Here is a 26,930-nt window from a genome sequence, read left to right as displayed (position 1 = left end):
GGAGCTGCAACAGAGAAGGCTCTCCCCCGGGGGAGTCGCCAGCCGGCATTGGCTGGCAGATGGAATCCGAAGGAGGCCAAGCCTGTGCGATCGAATTGGTCTTTGGGAGGTAATTGGCAGGAGGCGGTCTCTCAGGTACCCAGGTCCGATGCCATGCAGGGCTTTAAAAGTAACGACTAGCACCTTGAAGCGTATCCGGAGACCAATGGGCAGCCAGTGCAGCTCGCGGAGGATAGGTGTAACGTGGATGTACCTAGGTGCACCCATAATCGCTCACACGGCTGCATTCTGGACTAACTGAAGTCTTCAAACACTCTTCAAGGGCAGCCCCATGTAGAGCGTGTTACAGTAATACAGTCTTGAAGTGACAAGGGCGTGGGTGACTATCCGAAGGGCCTCCCGGTCCAGGTAGGGTCGCAATTGGTGCACCAGGCGAACCTGGGCAAAGGTCCCCCTGGGGACCTGGTCACAGCCGACAAATGTTCTAACGTCAGCTGTGGATCAAGGAGGACTCCCAAATTGAGGACCCTCTCTGAGGGGTGTATGATTTCACCCCCCAGGCTAAGGGATGGAATAGCTGGACCATTTTTGGGAGGGAGCATCAATAGCCACTCAGTCTTGTCGGGATTGAGTGCAAGCTTGTTCGTTCCCATCCAGACCCTGACAGCCTCCAGGCACTGGCACATCACTTCTACCGCTTCACTGAGTTGGCACGGGGCGGACAGTTACAGTTGTGTGTCGTCCGCATATTGGTGGTATTTAATCCCGTGCCGTCGTATGATCTCACCCAGGGGCTTCATGTAGATGTTAAATAGGAGGGGGGACAGAACCGAACCCTGCGGCACCCCATAGATGAGGGGCCTAGGGGTCGACCTCTGCCCTCTGACCAACACCGACTGCGACCTGTCCGAGAGGTAGGAGGAGAACCACCGTAGGAGGGTGCCTCCCACTCCCACCTCGCATGGCCATTGCAGAAGGATACCATGGTCGATGGTATTGAAGGCCGCTGAGAGGTCAAGGAGCACTAGGATAGTGGAGTGACCCCTAACCCTGGCTCACCAGAGATCATCGATCAGTGCGACCAAAGCAGTTTCCGTGCTGTAACCAGGCCTGAAATCGGACTGGAAGGAATCCAGATAATTGGTTTCATCCAAGGACCACCGGAGTTGAAAGGCTACCACTTTCTCAACAACCTTTCCTACAAAGGGGAGGTTGGAGACTGGACCATAGTTACTTAAGATGGCTGGGTCCAGAGAAGGCTTCTTCAGGAGGGGCCTCACCACTGCATCCTTTAGGAGGAGCGGGAAGGATCCCTCCTGGAGAGAGGTATTAACTATCCTCTGGATCCAGCCGCGTGTCACCTCCCGGCTGGTCGAGACCAGCCAGGAGGGGCACGGGTCCAGTATACATGTGGAGGCACTCACCGCTCCCATGACCTTGTCCACTTCCTCAGAAGCGACAAGTTGAAACTCGCTCCATAAAATCCGCTCAAGACCTTCCCTTGGTACCTCGGCTGGTACCGTACAATTGGAGTCCAGATCTGTCCGAATCCGAGCGACTTTATCCGTTAGAAACTGAACAAATTCCTCAGCTCTACCTTGTAAAGGGTTGCCCACCTCCCTCCCTTTCAGGAGGGCGCGGGTTATTCTAAACAAGGCGGCTGGGCATAATTCAGCGGATGCAATAAGAGCGACAAAATGTGCACATTTCGCCGCCCGTATTGCCACGAGATAGGTCCTGATATAGGCTCTCATCAGTGCTCGGTCTGACTCAGGGTTACTGGCCCTCCAGCGGCGCTCTAGGTGTCTCTTTTGGTGCTTCATCTCCCGGAGTTCCTTGGTAAACCAAGGAGCCCTCCTGGATCCGCAACCTTGGAGAGGCCGCAAAGGCGCAATCTGGTTTAGAGCCCCCGCCGCCGCTGTATTCCAGGCAGTGACTAAGGACTCCACCGGACTGTGGACAAGAGTGTCAGGTATTTCTCCAAGCGCCGTCTGAAATCCCATAGGGTCCATCAGGCGTCTGGGGCGGAACCACCTAATCGGTTCCTCCTCCCTATAGTGGGGGATTGGTTTCCGAAAGTCAAGCCTCAGTAGGGAGTGATCAGACCATGACAAGGGCAAGGTCTCAATGCCCTTCAAATCTAGACCACGTCTCCACTGCTCCGAGAGGAATATGAGGTCAAGCGTGTGACCCGTTGAGTGAGTCGGACCCCGAATTACTTGGGTCAAGTCCATGGCTGTCATGGAAGCCATGAACTCCTGCGCCCCATCAGAGTGCTCGCCGAGCAAAGGCAGGTTGAAATCCCCCAGCACCATAAGCCTGGGGAACTCTACCGCCAGCTCGGCTACTGATTCGAGGAGTGAGGGGAGGGCTGTTGCAACGCTGTTGGGAGGTAGGTACATCAACAACAAGCCCACTTGAACTGCAAGGTCCAACTTCACCAGCAGGGACTCACACCCGACAAACTCCGGAGCAGGGATCCTACGAGGAACTAATGACCTTCGGATGATGACAGCCACTCCCCCACCCCTTCCCTGAGGTCGTGGCTGATGAAGCACCTGAAACCCTTCTGGGCACATTTCAGTGAGAGGGACTCCTCCCTCCGGGCCCAGCCAGGTTTCAGTAATACATGCCAGGTCTACCCCCTTGTCTAAAATTAGGTCCCGGACGAGGGGAGCTTTGTGAACCACAGACCTGGCATTTAGCAACAACAGCCTGAGACCAGGGCCCTGACAACTCTGGCCATCTGGCCCTGGAGTGGAACTAACAGGTCCGGAAGGAGGGATTGCTGTGATGTAGCGGACCCTCCTTCCCCGGTAATGGCTAGCCCTGAAGTTCCTGTCATACCTGCCTCTCCCCAGAGTGACCGGCCCACCCCCGTACCCGTAGACCCCATTTCCCCTCTCACAGCCTCCACTCCTTCCAGCAGGCAATTTATATCAGTCATTCTAGGACTGGAGGTAGGCCTCATCCCCCTACCACTTCTGCAATAGCACTCAGGCTGTATTCCCAATCCTCTCATATATACACAACCACTCATCCATACGTTCCCCACGTAAGTCAGTTAAAACACAGAAAATACAACAATAATGAGATTTTTAAAAAGTGGGTACAGACATCAAACAGGCACACCATTCACACCACATTCATAAAATTTGCGGAGCACTGCGCTAGTGCGGTTTAAGATAGTCAATAGTGCGGAGGGAGGAGGGAGAGCTGCTCCGCCCCTCTCCCTTCCTCCAAGACCCGAAAAGGCACCCAAGGCCAAAGGTCCAAAGTCCGTGTTGAGTGAGGTGGTTATAGATGGTGGGGGGCAGGGCGTGAATGCCAGATTTTAACACATAACAGCTTCGCAGTCTCACACCCTCCAGATCAAGATGTAATTCAAAGGAAAGCCAACAACGGTCTATAAAAGATATGTAGATGGTATGCAGGGGAATGTCTTGTTTTTCCCCTCTCCTATAGGCCTGGGAAGGTCCAAAAGTCCGGGGCAGTTGAGGGGTGGCAGAGGGCCCCCCTGCTCGCTGTGAATACCCCCACTCGTCCAAAGTCCAATGCACCGTAATGTGATGAATTAAACGAGTGCTGTCCGAGATGGTATTCCAGGGGCAGTGGTGGGTGGCAATAAGCGAAGCAACTGGGGCTGAAACAGCAAGTCCAGGGGCCCTAAGGCTAGATGGAGGAGGCTAGATATTCAGAAGCCAGGCTAGAAGGGAGCCAGCTGTCAGGCAGGGGGGTGCACAGCAGCGATGGTAGGCTGAGGAAGAAGTTCGCCAAGAAGAAAGGTACAGCCACGCAGAAAATGGAGAAAGGAGGAGGCAGCGCTGATGAAAAAGCCGAGCCAAACAGAGAGGGGGGGCATCCAAAAGGGGCATGGTGACTGCAAACACAGCCAGTCGCCCACTTCATGCAGCCTCGGCAGCCGCCCAGATCGTTCACCCCCCCTCCGGGGCGGTGGTAGTCCAAGAAAGTCCCCAAAGTCTCACCAGGTTGGGCGGGCAGCGTCAGGAGACATCGCAGGCGCCAAGAAACAACAGAAAACGCCGCCATCATCAGCGCACTGCTGCCATCAAGCAGCCCAGGTAGTTCAGAAGCCGCTGAGTGTTGCGTGGGCTGGGGTCGTCCGGGAGTGGTAACCCCCCCCCCAGCTATCTGGTGTCTTCGGGTCGCCCAGATCTCAGACATCCCCGGGGACCAGATATCTGTCAACAACCGTCCGATCTTTGACAAGACTGTAGATCTGATGCCTCAAAATCAAAGGCGGCAAGGAATCTTCAAATACTTTGCGAGGGAAGAGAGATACCAGATTCTGAAGAGCAGCTTCAACTGCCGCAGGGCCTTCCTGTCCTGAAGGCTCGGATCCATCACTCACAGCTGGCCTTCGCTTCTTGGCCTTGAAAGTATCAGAAAGGAGCTGGTGCTTCTGCTTCATAAGGCCCTCTCAGTCCTCACTCGCATCGTCTCGCTTTCTGGACGTCGGCAACAGATGACATCATGTACCAGCACTTCTAGAGTGGAGAGCCAGACCGGTATTTTTCTGTAATTCTATTGTTTGATTTTATTCCATACCACCAGTAGAGCATGACAAATATGGTTCCTTTGAAAATATTGATGTGCCATATGTCTTCCATACTCTAGAAATGCATGCCATCCTAGTTACATATCATGGCCCTCTAGTGCTAATAATCTCTTATTCCTTAAAGTTATCCACTCTTTAACCCAGGTGATGGTTGCAGCTTGGTAGCAGTTCTCAATCAGGCAGACCAAATCCTCTTCTTTCCTTAGATTCTTGCAGTAATTTCAATTTGATTCTTGGTTTCTTTCCTTGCCATATAAATTTAGACATTATTTTATTCAATTTTCCAAAATATTTTTCTCTAATTATATAGGTATACTTTGAAATAAAAAGACTATCTCTGGCAAGATATTCATTTTAATTGCCACTATTCTGCCCATTGCAAGTTCTTTCATCTCTCTAAATACACCTTTATGTGGTTTGTTAGTTTAGTATAATTAGCCTCTTTGATCGCTATACCACTTGCTTCTTGCTGTGTTTTTCATAGTATTCTAGTATATTTAATATTGTTATCATGTTATTCCTTTGCCAGGCTTGGAAGCCATCTGGGGATAGGGCCTCAAACTTGCCACATATTCAAACATAGTTACTATTGGAAACTGGGGGGGGAGGTATGGAGCTTGGGAGATATGTAGCCATAATAACATTCCTTCTCAGAAAACCAAGATCGCCTTATCCCTGCACCTGGACAGATGTGGATGGGAGGAATCTTCATCCACGTCAGTAACTGATTGGACCATTTAATGGAGTTGTGGATGTTGGGGCAGGCTCTTGAACTTTCAACTGGATGCTTTCAGGAAAAAAGTTCAGATTCTCTCTGCTGCAACACTTAGCGTTGAATGCTGTGGCAGAGAGAACCAAACTTTTTCCTCTCCCTCCATTCACAGAGGAGCTGCTGCTCCCTTTATGGCCCCCCTGACCCCCTCCCTCCTGGGGGTTGAAGTACCTGAAAGTTCTCCGGTCCGTCTGCATCTGAGCGGGTGGAGCACCCACCCGCTCAAAGCAACCATGCGGCTCACCTGCACTGGCTGTCTCCTTGGCGATTGGTGGGCAGTTGCAGGTGCTCCACCAGCTAGGGTGCAGCCAGACTGGAGCACTTTCTCTTCTCCCACTGCCGCTGCTGAAATAAAGAAAGAAGGTAAGGGATTGGGAGTCTGCTTGGAAGGGAGCTGTGGCAGCCTGCCTGTCCCTTTCAGGTAATTCAACCCCCAGGAGGGAGGGGGCCAGGGGGGCCATAAAGGGAGCAGCAGCTCCTCTGCGAATGGAGGGAGAGGAAAAAGTTCAGCTTTTTTGCCAAGGGGTGGGCAGCCTTGGAGGGCCTGTTCATCATTCCCCTTTTCCTCTCAGCCCTGCAAAACCAGAAATCTCCCCCGCTCCAAGCAGCAACTGAGACTGTGGAGAGGGGAGTGAGGGGGCAGGAAAAGATAATTGGACAAGATAAGCTGAAAGCCAGGAAAGATGGGGCTCTCCCAATTCTGCAGCAAGAGGAGTTTCTGCAAAAGGGAGGGGAGGGGCAGCTGCAGCTTCCAAAGGCCTTTTGCTTGCCATCAGAGCAGATGTTGGGGGGGAGAGGAAAGGGGTCCAGGAAGCCCAGCACCCCAAGAGGTCCGCCCGGACGGGGTGATGGGTGTAAAGGAGAAGCAGAGGGGATTCCCTCGATCGTCTTCCTTTGGTCCCCTCCCTGGAGGGAAGACAACCAGGAGGCGCTTTTTGGGGTGGGGGAGCGGGCTGCATGGTCTCCGGGCTGCATCTTCTTTTTAAAAAGAATTGGTTGAAGGTGGGCCCCCATCCCTCTTGGAGCTCTGCTTGTCTGTTCACAATAGATTGCCAGGAAAAAGAAAAGAAAAAGCAGGGAGGGAAGACTGCAAGACGATGGCAATGCTCTTAAATTGCTTAAGAAAGGAAGATCCATCTGGGGAGCAACTCCCGGGCCCATTTTCTTTAAGGCACCCCCCAGCAGACCTTCAAGACAGCAGTGTGTGTTTTCCCCAAAAGGCCGCGGGGGTTCCTATCCCTGCCCGCATGTTGTTCCAGATGCTGCAGTGGAACAAGAGAGAGAGTGGGAGGGGGAGAAAGAGAAAGGGGCAGTTGTTGTCTATCAGGCTTTTGCATGAGGAAGGAGAAGCCGCTTCTCTCCCCCAAACCAGCTGGCCTGTTAATTTGAAAATGAGCAATAAAAGAGAAGCACATTTCTGTACATAACAGAAAGGAAACAATTGAGAAGTGTTGAGGAACTGGTGTGTGTGTGTGTGTGTTCCAGAAATTTTGTTTTGTATTCCAGTTAAATTAGAACTGGTTCTTTGCGAAGGATCTGTGAGAATTTTGAAATATTGCAATGAGGCCCAAGGGGAAAAAAAATAAAGCAGAAAGATTTAACTAAAGGAGAAGAGAAAGAATTGTAAAACATCCACTAAAGGCACTAAAAGCCTTTTTAATGTGTTTTCAATTGTAGGATTGGAAATATTTGATTGACTATATGCTTTAATGTTGAAAAAGAATAATCTTTATCAGTATAAGCAGAGGTGCATTCTTCAAGCTTTAATGCAGTTTGCAAAAATCATTGTAGTAAACTGAATACCACTATAGAACATCATTTCTCACCCAAAATGCAATTTAATGGAGAGTAAAGTAAGATTAAAGTAAAGTAAGGCAATAAAAATGTATAGAATATGTAGTGCCTGGCTCAACTGGAAGTAACTGTGAGATGGATCTGTGCGATGGAAACTTATCAAACAGATCCAACCAAGAAACAAGAAATTTCTTGACAGAACAATTAGAGAAATGGGATGCTTTCAGAAATTGTGGGTATACCATCTCTGGAGGTTTTTCAGAAAATATTGTCCATAATAGTATAGGGTCTCATCTCATGCTTCAGCAGGAGTTGGACTAGAAAACCTCCAAGGTCCCGTCCAACTCTGTTAATCTTTATAAATCTCTCCACTCAGTCTTACCAAGAGAATGGTGATAAACAATATTTGTACATCAGGCGGTTTTCTGACATCAAAATCTCATCTTATTGGCTAGTATCAAGAGGAAGATGACTTTGAAAATGCTCCCTCTCCCATCATAACATGCAAGATGAGGCAAGGACTGGCTGGGAGGGGAGGGGAAGGAGAAGCCAGGTGAGATGCCCCTCCATGTGAGTGACATCAAGTTGTCCATGCCCACAATCACATGACCATACCCACCTAGCCACACCCACCCAATCACATGACTTCCAAGCCACTCGCACCCAGTCAAATGACCACCAAGCCATGTCCACAAAATAGGCTATACCCACAGAATAGGCCACGTCCACAGAATAGGTAGCAAAAAAATTTGAAACCCACCACTACAGCTGACCCCTGGCTAACAGACAATGAAGACATATTGACTATGAGGGAGGGAGTAGCCTGGAAAGGATCCAAGCTATATGTCCCTGCGAGCTTGAGACTAGAGGTGCTTCCACGCAGCCACGACTCAAAGCTAGGCGGTCACTTTGGATTCCTGAAAACACTACACCTTGCTAGAAGACAGTTTTGGTGGCCAAAGATGAAAGCAGACATGGAAGATTATGTAAGGAGTTGTGCCACCTAGGCAGCCATGGAAACGAGACCAGGGGAAGCCCCCTGGCCTCCTCCAACAAGTAGCAAGCCCCAGCAGGTCTTGGGAAGAAATAGCAATGGATTTCACAGTTGAACTCCCAGAGAGTGGGGGGGAACACAGTCATTTAGACAGTGATTGACTTGTTTTCCAAACAAGCTCATTTCATTGCTTGCTCTAGACTGCTGTCTGCGAAGAAGCTAGCTAAGCTGTTCACCAAACACTTCTACCAGCTGCATAAATTCTCCGCCAAATCATCTTGGATCAAGGGGTCCAGTTCATGACCAAATTTTGGAGAGAGTTACTGAGATCTGTCAGATCCACACAAGGACTTAGCTCAGCTTTTCATCCAAGTACTAATGGAGCTGCAAAGAGAGCTAACACCATGATGGAACAATATAATCAATGCTATGTGGATTACCAACAAAAGAACTGGGTAGACTTATTGCTGTTTGCAGAAGTGGGTTACAATAATGCCGTACATAGCAGTACAAGACTGAACCCCTTCCAAGATACTAGTGGCATAGAGTTTGTCCCCATGCCAGAACTACCCTGGGAGCCCTCCCTCCTTGATGACTTTGATGAATCTTTGAGGAGGGGCTGGGAGAATATAAAAAAGCACTAGCATATGCTGCTGAAGATTATAAAAAACAGGCAGACAAACATCATTCCCTTCAGCCCCCCTTCCAAGTGGGAGACAAAGTTTTCCTCTCCACTAAATATATACAGCTAAGATTACCTAGCAAGAAATATTAAACTCTTCTTGCATTCCTCTACCTATATATAGGTCTTATACTCCTTGTTGCTCTAATCTCTCTTGGTTCTTTAAGTCTTTCCCCTTTATTCCCTGGTCTTTCTCTTTTTTCTTTTTCCCTCATGTGTGGTTGTGGTTCCCTTTCTTCCACAGATGTTCTTAGGTCTCTTTTTTCTATTTCTTCCATCTCTTCTAGTTCTTCCGCATTACCAAAATGTTGACTGTAAAATTCCTCCACTTTATCCAAAGTATCCACTCTATATCTCTTTTCTTGCCATGAGACCATTATACTTTCCAGTGTCAACCATCTAAAGGTGATGTTATATTTAGTCAACATTGATGTTAGAAATTGATAAGGCCTTCTCAACTCTCTGACTCTTCTTGGGACCTGTTTGAGGACTACTAGATTCTTCCTTCTATATTCTATTGGTTTGTCTCTTGTCCTATGGAGCACTTCATCTCAGATCGATTTTTTCACAAATCTGACATGTACCTCCTTTGGAAGAGTGTGCCTCCTTGCATAATTCGTGTGAATTCTGTAAGTCTCATCTATTTCTGTCAGCATCTCTTCCTTCTCTGTTCCTAATGCCTTGTCTATTAACTCTATCATAATATCTGGTAGATCATATCCTTTCTCTTCTCTTATATTCTGGAATCATAAATAATGTGCAGCCTTCTTAGATTCCAAAAAGATAACTGTAGTTTCTAATTCTTTATTTGCCTGAATTAACTTCTCACTTATTTCATCCACTCTTTTTTCTTCTTTCTCCATTCTTTCTTCCATCTCTTGGAGTTTCTGTTTGTTTTTGGTAATCTGTTGTTGAAAAGTTTCAAATTTTTCATCCATCTTTTGCATTTTTTCTTTAAGTTCTCCCATGTAATTTCTTACCTCTCCTATCTCTTTCTTCATTTCATCATGGTTCCTTGTCATGGTTTCCTGCATTGATTGCAGCATAGCCTGAAGATCTTTAAATGAATTGGACCTTTCTCTTTGAACCATATCTTATATAGATTTCTGGTTGGATGGACTAGAGGTAGCCGATGACACCTGGCTGACTGGTCTCTTCCCTGCCCCAATTTTAGTTAAATTCATAGTGCTTGTCATGTTTAATAATTTTTTCACAAAATTATTCTTTATCTAACACTACTTCCTTTTCACACCAGTATCACCCTCAACTACTCAAACACAATTTAGACTATCAATAATGACCAAAAATTGGCAAATTTATCTCACTTCAACTTTCTCTTCAAACTGCTTCTTTTGTCCTATTTGCCCAAACCGGCAGGGAAAAAAATGCTTTAAAAAGTGGGGGGGAAAGCTTCTGTTGATCACACGGATCAGTTGTGAGCCACATGATCATTGGAAGCTTCCCCCCCCTTTTAAAGCATTTTTTCCTGCCTATTCACCTGAACTGGTAAGAAAAAAATGCTTTAAAAAGCGGAAAAAAGCTTCCGATGATCGTGCGGCTCACAGCTGAGCCCTGCGATCCTCAGAAGCTTTTTTTTTTTACTACCGGGACAATCATTGCTACCGGTTCGGCTGAACCTGCCAATCCGGCAGGATTTCACTCCTGCACTGTATTAATGGTCTTTTGCATTTTAAATTAGTATATCTCTTACTACTCTCTAAATGCAATGGTATATCACCATGATTTTCAACTTACCAACACAAGAAGCTGGTCTTCCACTCCATGCTTTATTATCCATACATTGTACTACTCTATCTCCTTTTAACTGATATCCTGGTGAGCAATAATACTCACACCTGGAATTAAAGTATGCACCATCGACACACTTGAATCCTCCATTAGGTGGCATTGAAAGTGTTGGGCAGCGTTTTTCTGAAAGGAAAAATCAACATTAATCATTGAAGACATGATTATTACTTCCTATCAGGTTCTACAGTATACAGCACTACATTTTACAACATCATGAGTAACAAAATCATTTTTGTATGAAAGCAGTACAGAGACACAGAAATAGTCTGATTGGCTGGGTGATATAACAGAAAGATTGTGATGTAGTAATTTCTATAGAGCCGTGATCATGAAGCTATGCCACATGTGCCAGAGGTGCATGCAGACCCCTCTCTGTGGACAGATGTGCCATCACCAGCTGCTCTTCTGGTTTCTGGTGCCAGACACCTGGTCTTTGGGTTTCCAGCGCTCCGGCACATGCACACCAGCCAGGTGGTCTTTGGGTTTCCGGTGCTCTGGTGCACATATGCACATTCCGGTTTGGGCACTTGGTGCTGAAAAGGTTAGCCATAACTGCTAGGTTATAGCAGAATACAACATGGGTAACATTTTCTATCATTTCCACTCCACAAAGACAGATGCATTTCTTATAAAGGTATCTGTACTGTAGGTTGAGGTGAAGTAAATTTGTGGCCATAGTTCCTTTCACAATTTACTGTATCCCTCCAATTCATACTGGAAAGTTGAAGGGTCTTATTCCTCATAGTGTGAGACAAAGTTTGATTTGTTGTCAAGTAAAGGATAAATTCAGGGGTGAAATGCTACTGGTTCGAGCCGATTCACCCAAACGGGTAGTAAAAATGTTACTGGTTCGCCCGAATTGGCAGTAAAAAAACTCTTCAATAAGTAAAAAAAAAGTTTCCATCTGTGGCCCAGCTGATTGTCACACAGCTGATTCGGAACTTTTTATAAACTTTTTTTAGCATTCTCTAACCACTGCTCAGGAGAACTGGTAGTTTAAAAATGCTTCAAAAAGCAAAAAAAATGTTCTGCCCGTCAGCTGTGAGACAATCAGCTTTGTCGAAAGGAGAAGACTAAAAAATTAGATTTTGAAAAAAGGATGATATTAGATATGCCTAAGAATAGTGTTGACTATTAGAAGGATGTAGTAAATATTGATTATATATAATAATACTAAAATATGACTATTAGAAGGATGTAGTAAATATTGATTAATTGAAAAATGAAGGAATATGTGCTGATATTAATATATATATAACAACACTAGACTATGTTTATTTGATTAATATAGTAATTTTTATTTGTAATAATATTTGTTTTGTACCAAAATGAACAATGCTCAGACACCACATTGTCCATGCAATGATATTGATGATATTGGTGTGTATTTCAAAATAAAAAAAAAAACTTTACTCAAAACAAATGTAATGTCTTTCATCACATTTGCACCTGCCATTTTGACTTTTTTGACCTTACTGAGGACACCTTCCCATTGTGGTAAGGCTTGGGGACCCACACCCTCAGTGTTGGACCCTCTGACTTGGGATTGTCATCCTACAGCTGTGGGGGGGGGGTACCCAAGCCCAGAGCTGCTCTGATTGAGATTCTAACAAAATCACCCTTAATACATCAGCTTGTTGCTTGGCATGGGGCAGGAATCAGCTCTGCCTGCAGGTGTATTTTTTCTTCAGATCAAATTATTCCTTTCAAGCTACCACTTTTCAAATATGTTTGATAGGATCCCACTTCCCCCGCAGATAATTAAACTGCAACTCTAACCAAGCAATTAGATGAAGTAAGATGAGGGAGATGCTCACAGCTCTTGTCACAAACGGTGGGTCTGGCTGCATTTGGCCACTTGATGGAAGACAGTGGGAGAACCGGTAGTTAAAAAATGCTTTAAAAAATAAAAAAAAGTTGGACATGCCCATCCAGTTACATGACCCACCATCAAGCCATGCCCACCAAGCAGTGGTGGGATTCAAATAATTTAACAACCGGTTCTCTATCCTAATGAACGGCTGGGTGGGCGTGGCCAACTCAACATCACTCATGTCAATGGGTGCTTCGCCTTAGCAGTTACAATGTAATAAGGGTTAACGGGAGAGGCAGTTTCTGTAAGCAGGGCAATAAAGATTAGGCTAGAAATAAAACCAGAATGCTTCCTTCCTGCCTTCCTTACAGGATTAGCCCTGTAAAGTGGAAAGAAACAAAAGGAGATTTTTTTTCCAACAACTGGTTCTCCGAACTGCTTAAAAAGTTAACAACCGGTTCTCCCGAATAGGTGCGAACTGGCTGAATCCCACCACTGCCACCAAGCCATGCCCACCGAACCATTAGGGAAAAATTTTGAATTTCACCACTGGATAAATTGTCTTGAATTTCATTATGGCACTGCATGAGATAATGATCCTTTAAAATTCAGGAGAACAGCTTTCAAGTACAATTTATTCCCCTGATTCCCCAGGTGGGAAAAATTGCTAAACTTTCTAAACAATCCACCTACTGTATTTTTTGGACTATAAGACGCACCAGAGTATAAGACGTACCATGATTTTGAAGTGGTATATTAAAATAAAAGTTTTTGCACTCTGCATGCCTCATTTGGGGGGGGGGAAGAGGGCATGCAGAGCTTTGGGAGGCTTGTAAAGTGTTCCTGGGAACAGGGGGGGACAAGCAAAAAATGCCCCATTTTTTGCAAAAATCGTCTGTTTTTTTGCAAAAACAAAAAGTGCATGCAGTGGGTTTGGGAGGCTTGTAAAGTGCTCCTGGGTGCTGGGGGAGCACAAATGAGAAAAACACCCTATTTTTTGCTCATTTTTGCCCTCCCCAGCGCCCAGGAGCACTTTGCAAGGCTCTCAAACCCTCTGCATGTCCATTTTTGCAAAGGGGTGGGGTTTCGGTAGGCCAAAAATGCTGTATTCAATGTATAAGGTGCACCCAGATTTTCACCTTTTTTGGTGGGGGGAAATGCATCTTATACTCTGAAAAATACAGTAGTTTTCTCAAAGTGGATCTATTTACCTTCACTCATAGTGGGTGACTTCCTCATTTTTCTGGCACTCCTGAAGATTGCTTATTTATGCTTGACTATATCTAGAGCATATATAGATTAAACTGAAGCATGGGGGCAGAGATATACTGAGGGCTCTGAAAAGTATCCTTCGTAATTCTCTGTGGAAATGAAATATTTCTATATTTGCAACATGCAGAAGCAAAAGATCAGTGATTTTGTATAAAGAAACTGAGCTCTGAACAGAAAATAATTTTACTGCTGCCTTGCTGTTACATGAAGTGCAGCATGGATGGTCAGAAACAAAGAGAAACAGGGGACCAAAATCTACAAATGCACTGCAAGGGGGAAAAATAGCTTTTATTTTTCTTATTGAAGTCTGAAATTTTTCCTTGTCTTTTTAGTACTGATGTTTATATTTATTACTATGTATTTCTTGCAACTCCTTTCCCATAGAAAACTTAAAAATGACAGTGTCAGGCCTGCAGTTATATTCCTTTTAGGATATTTGGCCTGCCACACACATTATTATTTTTCTATGCTGTTTCATTAGAGTAGTAATTGGGAGGGGGAATAGTAAGGAGTAGAATTGTAGAATGTGTTGTTGTCATTACTTTCTAGAAGCCCAAGGTCATTCTTTGTCTCTGCACCTCTGCACCTGACCGGAACTAGATGGGTGGAAATGCCAGCGTGGCAGAGGAAGATTGGACCATGTGATGAACTTGTGGATGTGGGGGCAAGATATTGAACTTTCAACTGGGTGGAGATTCAGGATTCCACAGTTGTGCCAACATGTCTGTTTTATTAAGTTGGAACTTTAAGGATAGATCTGCCTTGGACTCTGATTTAATTCTGCATGATATTTGGAACACTGACAGACAGTATATTTTTTTTAAATAAAAGCTATATTAATTACCCTTAAAACAAATCTTTAAAGCTACATATGCATATATTTAAAGCAGTCTATACAACCATAAAGGACATAAATGAAATTAATTACAACAAATATTGCCAATGCAATGAAAAAAAACCCACATAAATTCTTCCCTTTGCAATAAATAGGAAGACTTAAAAAGTATTCTGTTGTATAAAACTGAACACTCACCTGTTTAACCAGCATAGAAAAAAACCCACTGCTAACGTTACTGTTTCTTCTGTATAAGCAAAGAATTCCATAACTAATTTTTATTCTGCTAAAACACTAACTAGTAAAAGCCCCACTAAAATTGAATTACCGTATTTTTCAGAGTATAAGACGCACCTTTCCCCCCCTAAAAGAGGGTGAAGATTTGGGTGCATCTTATACACTGAATGTACCCCCACCCACTCACCGATCCCAACCCTTTGGTCTCTGCCTCCCAGCAATTTACCTCTTTGCAGCAAATGGGGGCTTGTGGAGGCTTCAATAAACTATAGCAATCCCTGCAACCTGTAACAGCTGGTGATTGGGAGAAATTGAAAGTGAAACTTGCTGTTCGCTCCACCTGGCAAATTACTGAGAGGCAGATTTTTTTTTCTTGTACTAATCAGGCTGTTTGCTGCAAGGAGGTAAGTCAACAACTATAAATGCCTATAGAATATTCAAATTATTAGACTTATTTTTTATAGACTGCTTTATTATTCTAGACAACTTAACAAAATGAAGACACTTTTTAAAATAAATGATTGATCTGAAGAGACCCTGTGCTATTGTTTTAAAAAGTATTATTCTTTTAAATAGCAGAAAATAACTATACTTCCAGAAAACACATCAATTTTAACAGCATCTGTACAAGTATAGTCTGAAATATAACACTACAAACAGTGTATATTGTCTGTATTGTTTGTTGCAAGGAGGCAAATTGCTGGGAGGCAGAGGCAGATATTTTTCCCTTGTTTTCCTCCCCAAAATCTAGGTGCATCTTATACTTTGGAGCGTCTTATACTCCAAAAAATACGGTATATATGGTCAAGAGCAACAGGATCAGAAACAAAGAACTTGAAAGCAAATCTTCAGGAAAAAAATGAGCCACTTACGTTTGCAGAAAACTTTCCCAGACCAGTGTTTGTTTGACTGGCAAATAAGATGTTGAGGACCATTCAGTTCATAACCTTTCTGACAATGAATGCCACATGTGGTCCCCAAGACATTTCTGTAATACCCTTCCATAGGACTTCTGCAATTTGCATAACCATATTTTACCTTGATAGGAGAGCACCATGGTGCATCTAGAAAGAGAAACCATAGGACAAAAATCAACAAAGGAAATAAGAACAGTAAAATTAATTATGCAGCTCATGTGTGTGTGTGGGGGGGGGGGCAAGACTATCCAGTTACACAGGAAAACAGAAGCTATATCATCAAAAGGCCTCATTCTCCAACATTACAGAAATGAAAACTATGACTTTCCCTGTTTGTTCCAGAATTATTATATTAAAAATTATACAAATACCGAACTCTTAAAATCAGCAATTTATACCTACATAAGGACTGCCACCTTAGTTTCCTGTTATGAGATAAGTCTGCCACTAACTGGCCAGCTACAATAAAAAAAATTTTCTTTAAAAAAAATTGGATTGAATTTGCATCAAAATGGATAAAATATTGTGTATGTTTCTTGTTATCCTATATTTACCTGAGAATATGAAACACTTTCAGGTGGGATCACATATATCTCTCTACCAAGTACATATGCTTGAGTTTGAAAAGTAAAAAGTCAGGACCAAAGTACCTAGGTCTCTTCCCCATAGTGAAAGTGATTAAACCAGTAATCTCCCTCACAGACTGGGAATAATTCATCCTAACTTCCATTGCAGTCTGTTAAAACCTGCTGTGGGTTCTAGACTGAGACCTCAACCTACTGTATCTCCAAAGCTAATTGGGTTCAGGATGAGATTCATTATAAAGTGAAGAAGATATTGGACTCTAGATTGCAGAGGGGACGATTGCAGTATTTAGTGCATTGGAAGGGATACCCTTGGTCTTCCAGTGGTGACGTTGTGTCATGGCAGTGCAGAGGAACAGCGCACTGTTCCCTGCGCTGAGTTTTCCATGATCAGTGGGCTTTTCGAGGCAAAATTTTGAGAATAAAGAAGCAGCTGATGGTTAATACCACAGTAAGACGGAACAAGCTATAGCAGTGATGGCTAACCTTTTTGCCATTGCATGCCAAAAGCAGGGGGAACGCATGGGGGGTCATGTGCGGGTGTGCCCACGTCCATAATTCTATGTATGCAAACCCCATGCATGCCCATGTGACCCCCCTATGCATGTGTGTGTGACCCCCTCCCCCACTTTTGGCACACAATGGACCAGTTTTTCACCCTCCCCAAGCTCCAGAGGCTTTCTAGGAGCCTGGGGAGGGCGAAAACCTCCTCCCCCGCCCCCTGCAGGTCCTCCAGAGGTTTCAGGAGGCTTCCCTAAAGCCTCCAGAGGGCGAAAAACTGCAAAAAATGAAGGCCGAAGTCAGCTGGAGCTGACAGGGCAACGCCTTGCGTTCCATAACAAATGGCTCCGTGTGCCACCTATGGCACACATGCCATAGGTTGCCATCACGGCTCTAATCCATACTAAACTTGCTGCTTTGCAATAGGTTTCCCATACTGGGAGTCCAAAGCCACCTCTACTCCTGCTGTCCTGCAATGCATTTAATTTTATTCATGCCTTTTTATCTGCCCAGACAAATTTTATAGTTATTTTGTTTAAATCTGTGAATAATTTTTTATCCAATTTTACAGGAATCATTTGTAATAAGTAAAGTATTTTTGGTAGGATATTCATCTTAATGGTCACAATTTTTCCTAACAATGCTAATTGTAGTTTCCCTCATGCTTCTAGGTCCTTCTTTATTTGTTGGAATAGAATCATGTAATTATCCTCTTTTATTGAGGAGCATCTCACCGTTATCCAAATACCTAGATATTTGACCTTCATTGCAATCCGCAGCCCCAATTCCTTCTCTAATTCTCTCTTCTGTTTATCTGTTAAATTTTTGACTAGCATTTTAGTTTTCTCCTTATTAATTGTGAGGCCTGCTACTTCCCCATATTTTTCTCTCTTGTGTTAGTATTTGTCACGATTCCAATGGCTCTTCTATGAAGAATACCAGCAAACACCTAGACCTTATATTCTTCTTGTTTAATTTTAGTTCCTCTTACTCCCAAAGACAATCTAATTCTTATTAATAAAATTTCTAAAGTCAAAATAAAGAGAAGAGGTGATAGTGGATATCTCTGTTGTACCCTCTTCCTTATTTCAAATGGTTTGGTAATCTCCCCATTTAATATTATGCTTGCTTTCTGGGTGGAGTAGATTGACTCTTATCATATTTTCAAATTTCTCTCCAAACTTCATTTCTTTTATTTGTTGGGTCATGAATTGCCAATTTGGGCATCTAAGAAGACCAGGGCTGCCTGTTTTCTGGGTGGGCCTCCACTATATGAATTACTATTCTTACATTATTTCTTATTTGTCTCATCGGTAAGAATCCATTTTGATCCGAATGTATATTTTCTTTTAATAATTTCTTAATTCTTTCTGCAATAATGTTCATAAATATTTTGTAGTCATCATTTAAAAGAGAGATTGGCCTATAGTTCTTAATTTGTGTGCCATCTGTACCTTCTTTCAAAATCAGGGAGATATATGCTTCTCTCCATGATTCTGGTAGCTTAGCTTCTGTCAAATGTCATTACAGACTTCCAGTAATAACAACTTAATTGGTTCATCTAAGTTCTTATAAATTTCCCTGGTAACCCGTCCGTCTTGTTTGATTTTTGCCTTTGAATTGCTTCCTTAAGTTCTAATGTTATCTCCCTATTTACTATTTCTCTTTTCTGTTAGCGGGGGCATGTTTTCTCCTTTCAAATAATCCTTTATTTTCTCTATTGCAACTCCTTGTTTGTAAAGCTCCTGAAATAAATCTTGTGCAATCTCCTTTTTCTTATCCATATTGCTTTGTAAATTTCCATTTTTGTCTTGTAGTTGCTGGATTATTCGCTTCTCTCTTTCTTTTTAACCTATATGTTAACTATCTCCCTGGTTTGTTTGTATGTTCAAAGTGGTTTTGTTTTACAAATTTTAGGTTTCTTGCGTTTTTCTCCTGATCCAGTATATTCCATTTGTGCTTGGCTAGGGCCCTTTTACTTTTAATTTGCTCATCCCCGGGCTTCTTTTATAGTTTGGCTTCCAACTCTTTAATCTCCTCTTGTAGTGTATTGTAATCTTTCTCTTTCTCATTTTTCTTAGCAGTATAGCTATTGTTAGTGCTCTGATATACACCTTCATTGTGTCCCATAAGTTTTGTACCGAGGTATGTTGTTTATTGACCTGAAAGACTAATTCTAATTTTTTTGTAATCCATTTAATATATTCTTTTTGTTTTAAAGTTTGTGGGCTCAATGTCCATCTTCCTTTCTTCTTTTTTTGCCCTTTCCATATTATTACAAGGGGATTACAATCTGCCCAGGTATTTGGCCAAATCCCTACTGCCTCTATTTCTTTATGTAATTCTACATTTATCCAAATCATATCGATCCTTGACCAGGATCTATGAGGGTTAGAGTAGAATGTAAATTTACTTTCTTCTGGGTTACGAGTTCTCCAAATGTCTTCTAAATTTAGTTCCTCTGCCATTTTGAAAAAGGTTTTTGGAAGAGTATTCTTTTTTTCTTATTTTTCTGGTCATTGGCATAATCTTTCTTTATATCTACAATCACATTGTAATTGCCAATTAAACATATATTTTCTTTTCCAATCTCTATAATCTTTTCATGAACTTTTATATAGAATTCCTTTTGATTTTTATTAGGTGTATATATCACTGCTAGGAGCAGACTTTTTTGACCTAGAATTATTTCAATTATCAGTACTTCCCTTTGTATCTGCATATATTTGTTTTGCTTTTATCCCTGTCCTGATATATACTGCCACCCGTTTTTTCTTTTCCGCCAGAGCTACATAACATTCCCCCAATTTATTACATTGTAAATATTTTTCATCTAGCTTCTTAATGTGTACCTCCTGGAGGCACACAATATCCATTTTCTGTTTCACTAATTTTGTAAATATTTCTTTCCTTTTAACTGGAGAATTAAGACCATTAACATTTAGTGAAAACACTTTCAGTTCATTTTCCATTCTCTTACTGTTGTGTCAGTCGCAGTCTTCTATTAGTCCTTATATCCCTTTGTGCCCTTGTTCTGACTCCTTCTTGGTGTTCTTTCTCTTCCTTACTTCTTTTCTCCTGGTCTTTTCCTTTCACAGTCTGTCGGTCTTCTTCTTGGCTCATCTGTTCTAATTCCTCCCTGCTGCTATGCTCTTCCTCTGACCCAACAAGTAGATCATAAAGATCTTGCGGCTTATCTAAGATATCTACTTTAATTTTTTTATCCTGCCATCCTTACTGGGATTAGAACCTGTGCTGTATTACATCCTAGGCAGATGTGTTAACCACTAAGCCACAAATACAACACAAATGTAACAAAGGCAACAGTAAAAATATTGGGTTTCTGTCTGGATGGTCTCTTGTGATGAGCCAATGGACAGAGAGTGGAAGCAGTGAGCTTCCTCCTGTATTTGGCATACCAGGCGTTGTAACACTTAATATATACCTATCTCCCTGGCTCAGCTGATAACGGAGAAGGACCTTGTGGTTTAGTGGTTAACACATCTGCCTAAGATGTAATACAGCACAGGTTCTAATCCCAGTGCTGTATTACATCTTAGGCAGATGTGTTAACCACTAAACCACAAGGTCCTTCTCCGTTATCAGCTGAGCCAGGGAGATAGGTATATATTAAGTGTTACAACGCCTGGTATGCCAAATACAGGAGGAAGCTCACTGCTTCCACTCTCTGTCCATTGGCTCATCACAAGAGATGAGTGGGTGTCAATATATATATATATATATAAATAACTATATAACTATATAATTATATAACTATATAATTATATAACTATATATAGCTACATATAACTACATATAACTATATGTATATATACCTCAGCCACACAGGTTACAAAACAGCTGACTAATCTGCAAACATCAACTCCATCAACTAATCAATATGTCGCAACACAGCCTACCAATCTGCTTGCAGCAACAGACCCAGCACTCCACACACCCCCACCAGTATTTATAGAGGGACGGCAGCTCTGATCACGCTTTGCTCGCACAGGCATGAGGCTGAAGACACCAGCCTGAAGATGACGAATGGGACCTTGTCGAAACGTCGCCAAGATACTCAATCTTACACAGGAAAAGACCCAAATACACCAAAACCTGCATACCTGTAGGGAGCAATAGCAATAGCAGTAGACTTATATACAGCTTCATAGGCCTTTCAGGCCTCTCTAAGCGGTTTACAGAGAGTCAGCATATTGCCCCCAACAATCTGGGTCCTCATTTTACTCACCTCGGAAGGATGGAAGGCTGAGTCAACCCTGAGCCAGTGAGATTTGAACCGCTGACCTGCTGATCTAGCAGTAGCCTGCAGTGCTGCATTTAACCACTGCGCCACCTTGGCTCTGCTTCCCTTTTCTATCGACTCACTCTGGGAGCCATCCAGGCAGAAAGCCATTTTTTTATGTTGCCTTCTTACATTTGTGTTTATTTATTTATCAGCACAAATGCAACATATATATGTATGTATGTATGTATGTATGTATGTGTGTGTGTGTGTATATATATACATACATACATATAGTTACATATAGTTACATATAGTTACATATAATATATATAACTATATATAGTGGTAATTAGTATTTAAGCAGTTTATCAGTATTGTCCAAAAATACGAAAGCAGGTATGAGAGATTGTAGTATAGACTATAGCTCGTTGATGGCGAACCTATGACACATGTACCACAGGTGGCATGGGGAGTCATTTGTTAGGGAACATGAGGCATTGCCCTGTCATCTGCAGTGTGCATGCGCTCTGGCCAGCTGACTTTGGCCTTCATTTTCGGCCATTTTTCGCCCTCTGGAAGCTTCAGAGAAGTTTCCGGAAGCCTCCAGAGGGCGAAAAACGGCCCTACAGGCAACCCAGAAGTTCAGTAATGGACTTCTGGGTTGCCCGTGGGGACCATTTTTTGCCTTCTGGAAGCATCTTGAAGCCACCAGAGGGCCTCCGAGGGTGGGGGAGGCTGTTTTCACCCTCCTCAGGCTCCTCAAAAGCCTCTTGAGCCTGGGAGGGCAAAAAATGGGTCCATCATGCACCAAAAGTTGGGGGAGGGTGGGGCTCCCTGAAGCCTCTGGAGGACGAAAAACAACCTAACACACAAACTGGAAGTTTGGGAACGGACTTCCGGTTTGCCCATAGGGTCATTTTTCACTCTCTGGAGGCTTCAGGGAAACCTCCAAAGGGCCTCCAGGGGGGCAGGGGGCATTTTTGCCCTCCCCAAACTCCTAGAAATCCTCTGGAGCCTGGGGAGGGGGAAAATGGGTCCATCATGTGCCAAAAGCGGGGGGGAGGGTGGGGGTCATGCAGCATGCACGGAGGGGTCGCACACATAGAATTATGGGTGTCAACATGCCTATGCATGCTCCCCCCTACACTCCCCCACTTTTGGCATGCAATGGCAAAAAGGTTAGCCATCACTGGATTAGGGAATGGGCAAATTTAAAAAATAGGAGAATGTTAAGTTTGGAAGGGCACGACCTACAGACGGGGTGGCATACCTTCATGTGGAATACCAGAAGTAAATTACACACATATTTTTATACACACATATTGAGGGATTTGTTGATACAATATATGAAAATCCTGAGCTGGTTATCCACTATGGAGGCAATGATTCACCCCAACACATTAGACCCCCCCAAAAAAACCTTACACCTTTATAACAAGATCTAAATAAAAATTTGTTAATAAAATCTATAGGTCTTTTTCCCAAGTCACAATTTGCAATTTATATCCAAATTTCTTTTACTAGATTGCCAATACATGTATATATCATTATGCTGTATCCATTATCATTTCATTATTATTATTATAGTTAATTAATTGTTAGTGAATAAACATTTGATAACAATCTAAAACAATCTAAGACTTACACAATTCCTACTTATTAATCACCAAAATCAAATAATTTTTTTGTTATCAACTTTCATTGTCAACCTGTATCTTTCCAGTAACAAAACAGTCTTATCTCTCTTGCCAATTGTGGTGTCAGTCTTCTTTTTATCTCCTTTATAAGATTATTTTTATTCTTTTTTATTTTTTTTATTAAAGAGTTTTAATGTTTTACAATTGTATACCCTTCTCCTTCCCTCCCTCCGCCCCAATCCCACATCCCCTCCCACCCTCCCCCACCTCCCAGAGCAAAATACAGGGTATAAACTTTTAACAATTATACACTAAAATAAACATGCAATAGAGCATTCCTTAAAATATGGCTTTTAAAAATCTTGTCCACCTTATCATATATTAAATAAGCATGCCAACCATATACCAAATTATATCCCTCAATGTTCAAAATTCTATCCTCTGTTAAATTGATCCAATCACTAATTGTTGATAAAACTACTGCTTCATAGTATAATTTTAAGTTGGGCATTTTCAAACTTCCTTTTTCCCGTATGTCTTGCATTATTTTAAGTTTTATTCTCAGTTTCTTCCCTGCCCAAACAAATTTATTAATACCTATCTGCCATTCTTCCAAATTTGCATCTTTTTAAAGTATTGGTATCATTTGAAAAAGAAATAGAAACTTAGGCAAAACATTCATTTTTACTGCTGCTATCCTTCCCAACAGAGACAATTGTGATTTTTCTAATTTGTTCATCTCTATCTGTATTTTGGTTCATAATTATACTTATATAATTTCCCATTTGAAGTTGTGATATAAACTCCTAAATGTTTAACCTTTTTTACTACCTCGCATCCTGTTACTCTTTCTAGTTCTTCTCTTTGATTTGTAGTCATATTTTTAACTATCATCTTTGTATTCCCTAGATTTATTTTAAACCCAGATACTTGACCATATTGATTGATTATATTCATTAAGCCTATAGCTGATTTCCCCGGTTGGGTTAAAGTTACAATCAAGTCGTCCGTAAATGCTCGTACTCTGTATTCGTAATGTCTAATTTTAATTCCCTGTAAATCATCTGACCCACGTATTTTATTCAGCAATAACTCCAGGGTTAAGATAAACAATAATGGAAATAGGGGACACCCCTGTCTTGTTCCTTTTTCAATTTTAAAGGATTCTGTAGACTACCAATAACTATCATTTGTGCTGTTTGTTTCTGCTATATTGCCTTGATAGATTGTGTAAAGTACTCTCCAAGCTGCATCTTTTGTATTATTTTCATTAAAAATTGCCAATTCACTCAATCAAATGCTTTCTCCGCGTCCAAAAATATAAGCGCTGCAGGGACTTGGTTATTCTTCCCCAAATACTCCAATATATTAAGTTTGTCTTACATTACTTTTCATTTGTCTCCCATGTATAAAACCAGATTGATCATTATGAATCATTTGTTGTATAACTAACATCAACCTATTTACTAGTATTTTGGCAAAAATTTTATAATCTGTATTAAGTAGTGATATAGGCCTGTAATGTTTTGGCTGACTGTGATCTTGATCTTCTTTCAGAATCAAGGAAATAAAGGCTGTTCTCCAAGATGGTGGTACCCTTCCTTCCAGTTGAATTTTATTAAATAACTCCTTAAGAGGTTCTACCATTTCTAATTGTAAGTTTTTATAATAAGTCGCTGTCAATCCATCTGTACCAGGGGCCTTCCCAACTTTTAACTGCTTAATTACCAGGAGGATTTCCTCCGTAGTTATTGGTTGGTTCAATCTCCCCCTTTGCTCATCTGTAACTATGGGAATTTTCTCTTTTTCTAGATATCTATCTATGTCTAAGCCTTGTATTTTATCAGCAGCGTACAGTCTTGTATAAAATTCTAAAAAGGCCTTTTTAATTGTATCCTGTTGGTAGGCTTCTTTACCTTTGTATTCTATTTTCCTCTATAGTACGAAAATTTTGTTTTTTCTTTAACATATATGCTAACCATCTGCCTGGTTTATTTGCATTGCAAAAAGTATTATGTTTAACATATAACAGGTTAGTTGCTACTTGGTCTGACATCAACATGTTAAATTGCGCTCGTAATAAAGTAATTGCCTGTTTTGTCTTCTTATCATCTGGACCTGCACTTTCTTTTTTATCTCTTCTTCTAATTCCCTTCATTTCCCCCCCCTTTCTACGTCTATATAGGTTATTTAAGTTTTTTAAAACTCCTCTCATATACGCTTTACTTGCATTCTAAACCATTTCCATAGGTGTTCCCTTATTCATGTTAAAAGCGAAATATTCTTTCAACAGTTTTTTGCATTCATTGACATTTCTCTCGTATCTAAATAAATTTTCATTTAACCTCTAAGACCTCCTAGATCCCTCTCCATATTCCAGTTCCATCCAAACCAGGTTATGATCTGTTAAAGTTCTTGGGCACATCTTTGTCTTCTTCACCCTAGAAAGAAAATTGTTTGTAATTAATATAAAATCAATCCTAGAGAAGGATTGATGCCTATCAGAAAAGAATGTAAAGTCCTGTTCTTTAACATTCCATTCTCACCAAATGTCTCTCAATTCCATATCATCCATCATATCAAAGAAAGATTTAGGTAATCTTGCTCATGTTTGGATATTTTGTAAAAGTCCCTTCTTGTCTTTCTTGGTGTCCAATACTCCGTTCCAATCACCCAATAATATACAATCTATAATCCCATTGTATTAACTTAATGTGAAGCAATTTATAAAATTTTTCTTCTTGTTGATTGGGGGCATATACTCCTGTTAAGAGTGTCTTCTTTCCTTCTATTAATAATTCAATTGCAATATATCTTCCTTGAGGATCTGCTTCAATTAGTTCAGCCTTTAAGTCCTTTCTTAAGTATATACCTATACCATTTTTCTTCTCTGGAGCAGATGCCATGAAATGTTGTCCCAATCTTGCATTCAACAAATATTTCTGGACATTTGTTCTAATATGTGTTTCTTGCAAGCAAATTACATCATTTTTGAATTGTTTCAAATAGTGAAATATTTTTCTCCTTTTTTGTGGTGAGTTTAAACCATTAATGTTCCAGGTTAGAAATTTAATTGTCATCTTCAGCTCCCTGAAGCTTTTTAAGAGCCACCTGGAAATCCTGGAATTTCATCTTCGGTCTAGCTCCCCCCCCCTCCCCACAGCTTCTGTATTTGTGTTTGTAGTTTCTTGGATTGTTGTCTGATCTTGTTGCATCTTTAATTCTTGTTACATTTGGTAGCCGCTCATGTTTGTCTTTGCTCCATAATTCCTTCTGTCTCCTCAAGAAGGTTCAGGGCTTGAGCAGCATCCACTTGTGCCTGGATATCTTCCTGTCTGGCCTCTCCTGCTTCTTTTCTTCCTCTAAATCCTGGAGATGGAGGGTATCCAGACTTTAATACATTGCTGTAAAAATCTCTAGCCTTCCAAACTGAATTAAGACAATATCTTTGTCCTGAGTAGTTCACCACCAATCCGGCTGGGACCTCCCATCTGTACTGTATCTAGTGATTTCTGAGTTCAACCACTAAAAATGCATAATCCTTTCTAGATCTCAACATTTTAGGTGGAATTTCCTTCAATACCATCACCTCCTGACCTGCGACCTGCAATTTGGTTTTATAGGTCGCTTGTAATATCACATTCCTTTTCCTGGTGACAAAATACATTACAATATCTCTTGGTAGTTGTATCTGTCTGGCAATCCATGAATTAACGCAATAAATTTTGTCAATCTGCCAATCATATTCAGCCCTGGGTTCACCAATTAATTGATCAAAGTCTTCTGCAAAAATCTCTTTCAAATTTTCTTGGTTATTTTCTTTCAGACCTCTTATTCTCAAAGCAAATTCCATCGCTCTATATTGCATAATTGTGATTTCTGCCTATGACTTTTCAATCTTGTTTTGATATATATATATATATATATATATATATATATATATGTGTGTGTGTGTGTGTGTGTGTGTGTGTGTGTGTGTGTGTGTGTGTGTGTGTTTTTATTTGTGCTGATAAATAAATAAAGAGAGACTAGTATAGATCTATTTCAAGCTATTTAGCTCTCATCAGCTAGCTATACCCTTACTGGGATTCGAACCTGTGCTGTATTGCATGTTAGGCAAACGTCTTAGCCATTAAGCCACAGGTCCCCTCCTTATCATATATATATATGTTTTTTGTGTGTGTGTGTGTGTGTGTGTGTGTGTATTGTTCTTTTTCTTGAAAGAAAAGAAAACAACACATACAAAACAAAAGCAAGA

At 41.8% G+C, this 26,930-nt stretch overlaps 1 protein-coding gene across 2 annotated transcripts in view; it reads right to left on the bottom strand.

Annotated features, from left to right (window-relative positions):
* SRPX (sushi repeat containing protein X-linked) overlaps positions 1-26,930 on the bottom strand; it is a 209,135-nt gene that overhangs the window by 81,817 nt on the left and 100,388 nt on the right. For both annotated transcript variants that reach the window (XM_087721794.1, XM_087721795.1), the window contains exons 3-4: positions 15,660-15,851; positions 10,577-10,753 (exon numbers count right to left, since the gene is read on the bottom strand). In XM_087721794.1, the coding sequence (XP_087577920.1) occupies positions 10,577-10,753; positions 15,660-15,851 (369 nt within the window). The remainder of the gene's footprint in view (positions 1-10,576; positions 10,754-15,659; positions 15,852-26,930) is intronic.

The sequence above is a fragment of the Thamnophis sirtalis genome, unplaced genomic scaffold (genome assembly GCF_051295495.1).
Source record: "Thamnophis sirtalis isolate CommonGarterSnake01/CBP01778 unplaced genomic scaffold, rThaSir2_p1.2 scaffold_8, whole genome shotgun sequence".
NCBI classification, from domain to species: Eukaryota; Metazoa; Chordata; class Lepidosauria; order Squamata; family Natricidae; genus Thamnophis; species Thamnophis sirtalis.
The sequence above is the reverse complement of the archived record's forward strand: the minus strand, read 5'-3'. Positions and strand labels throughout refer to the sequence as shown.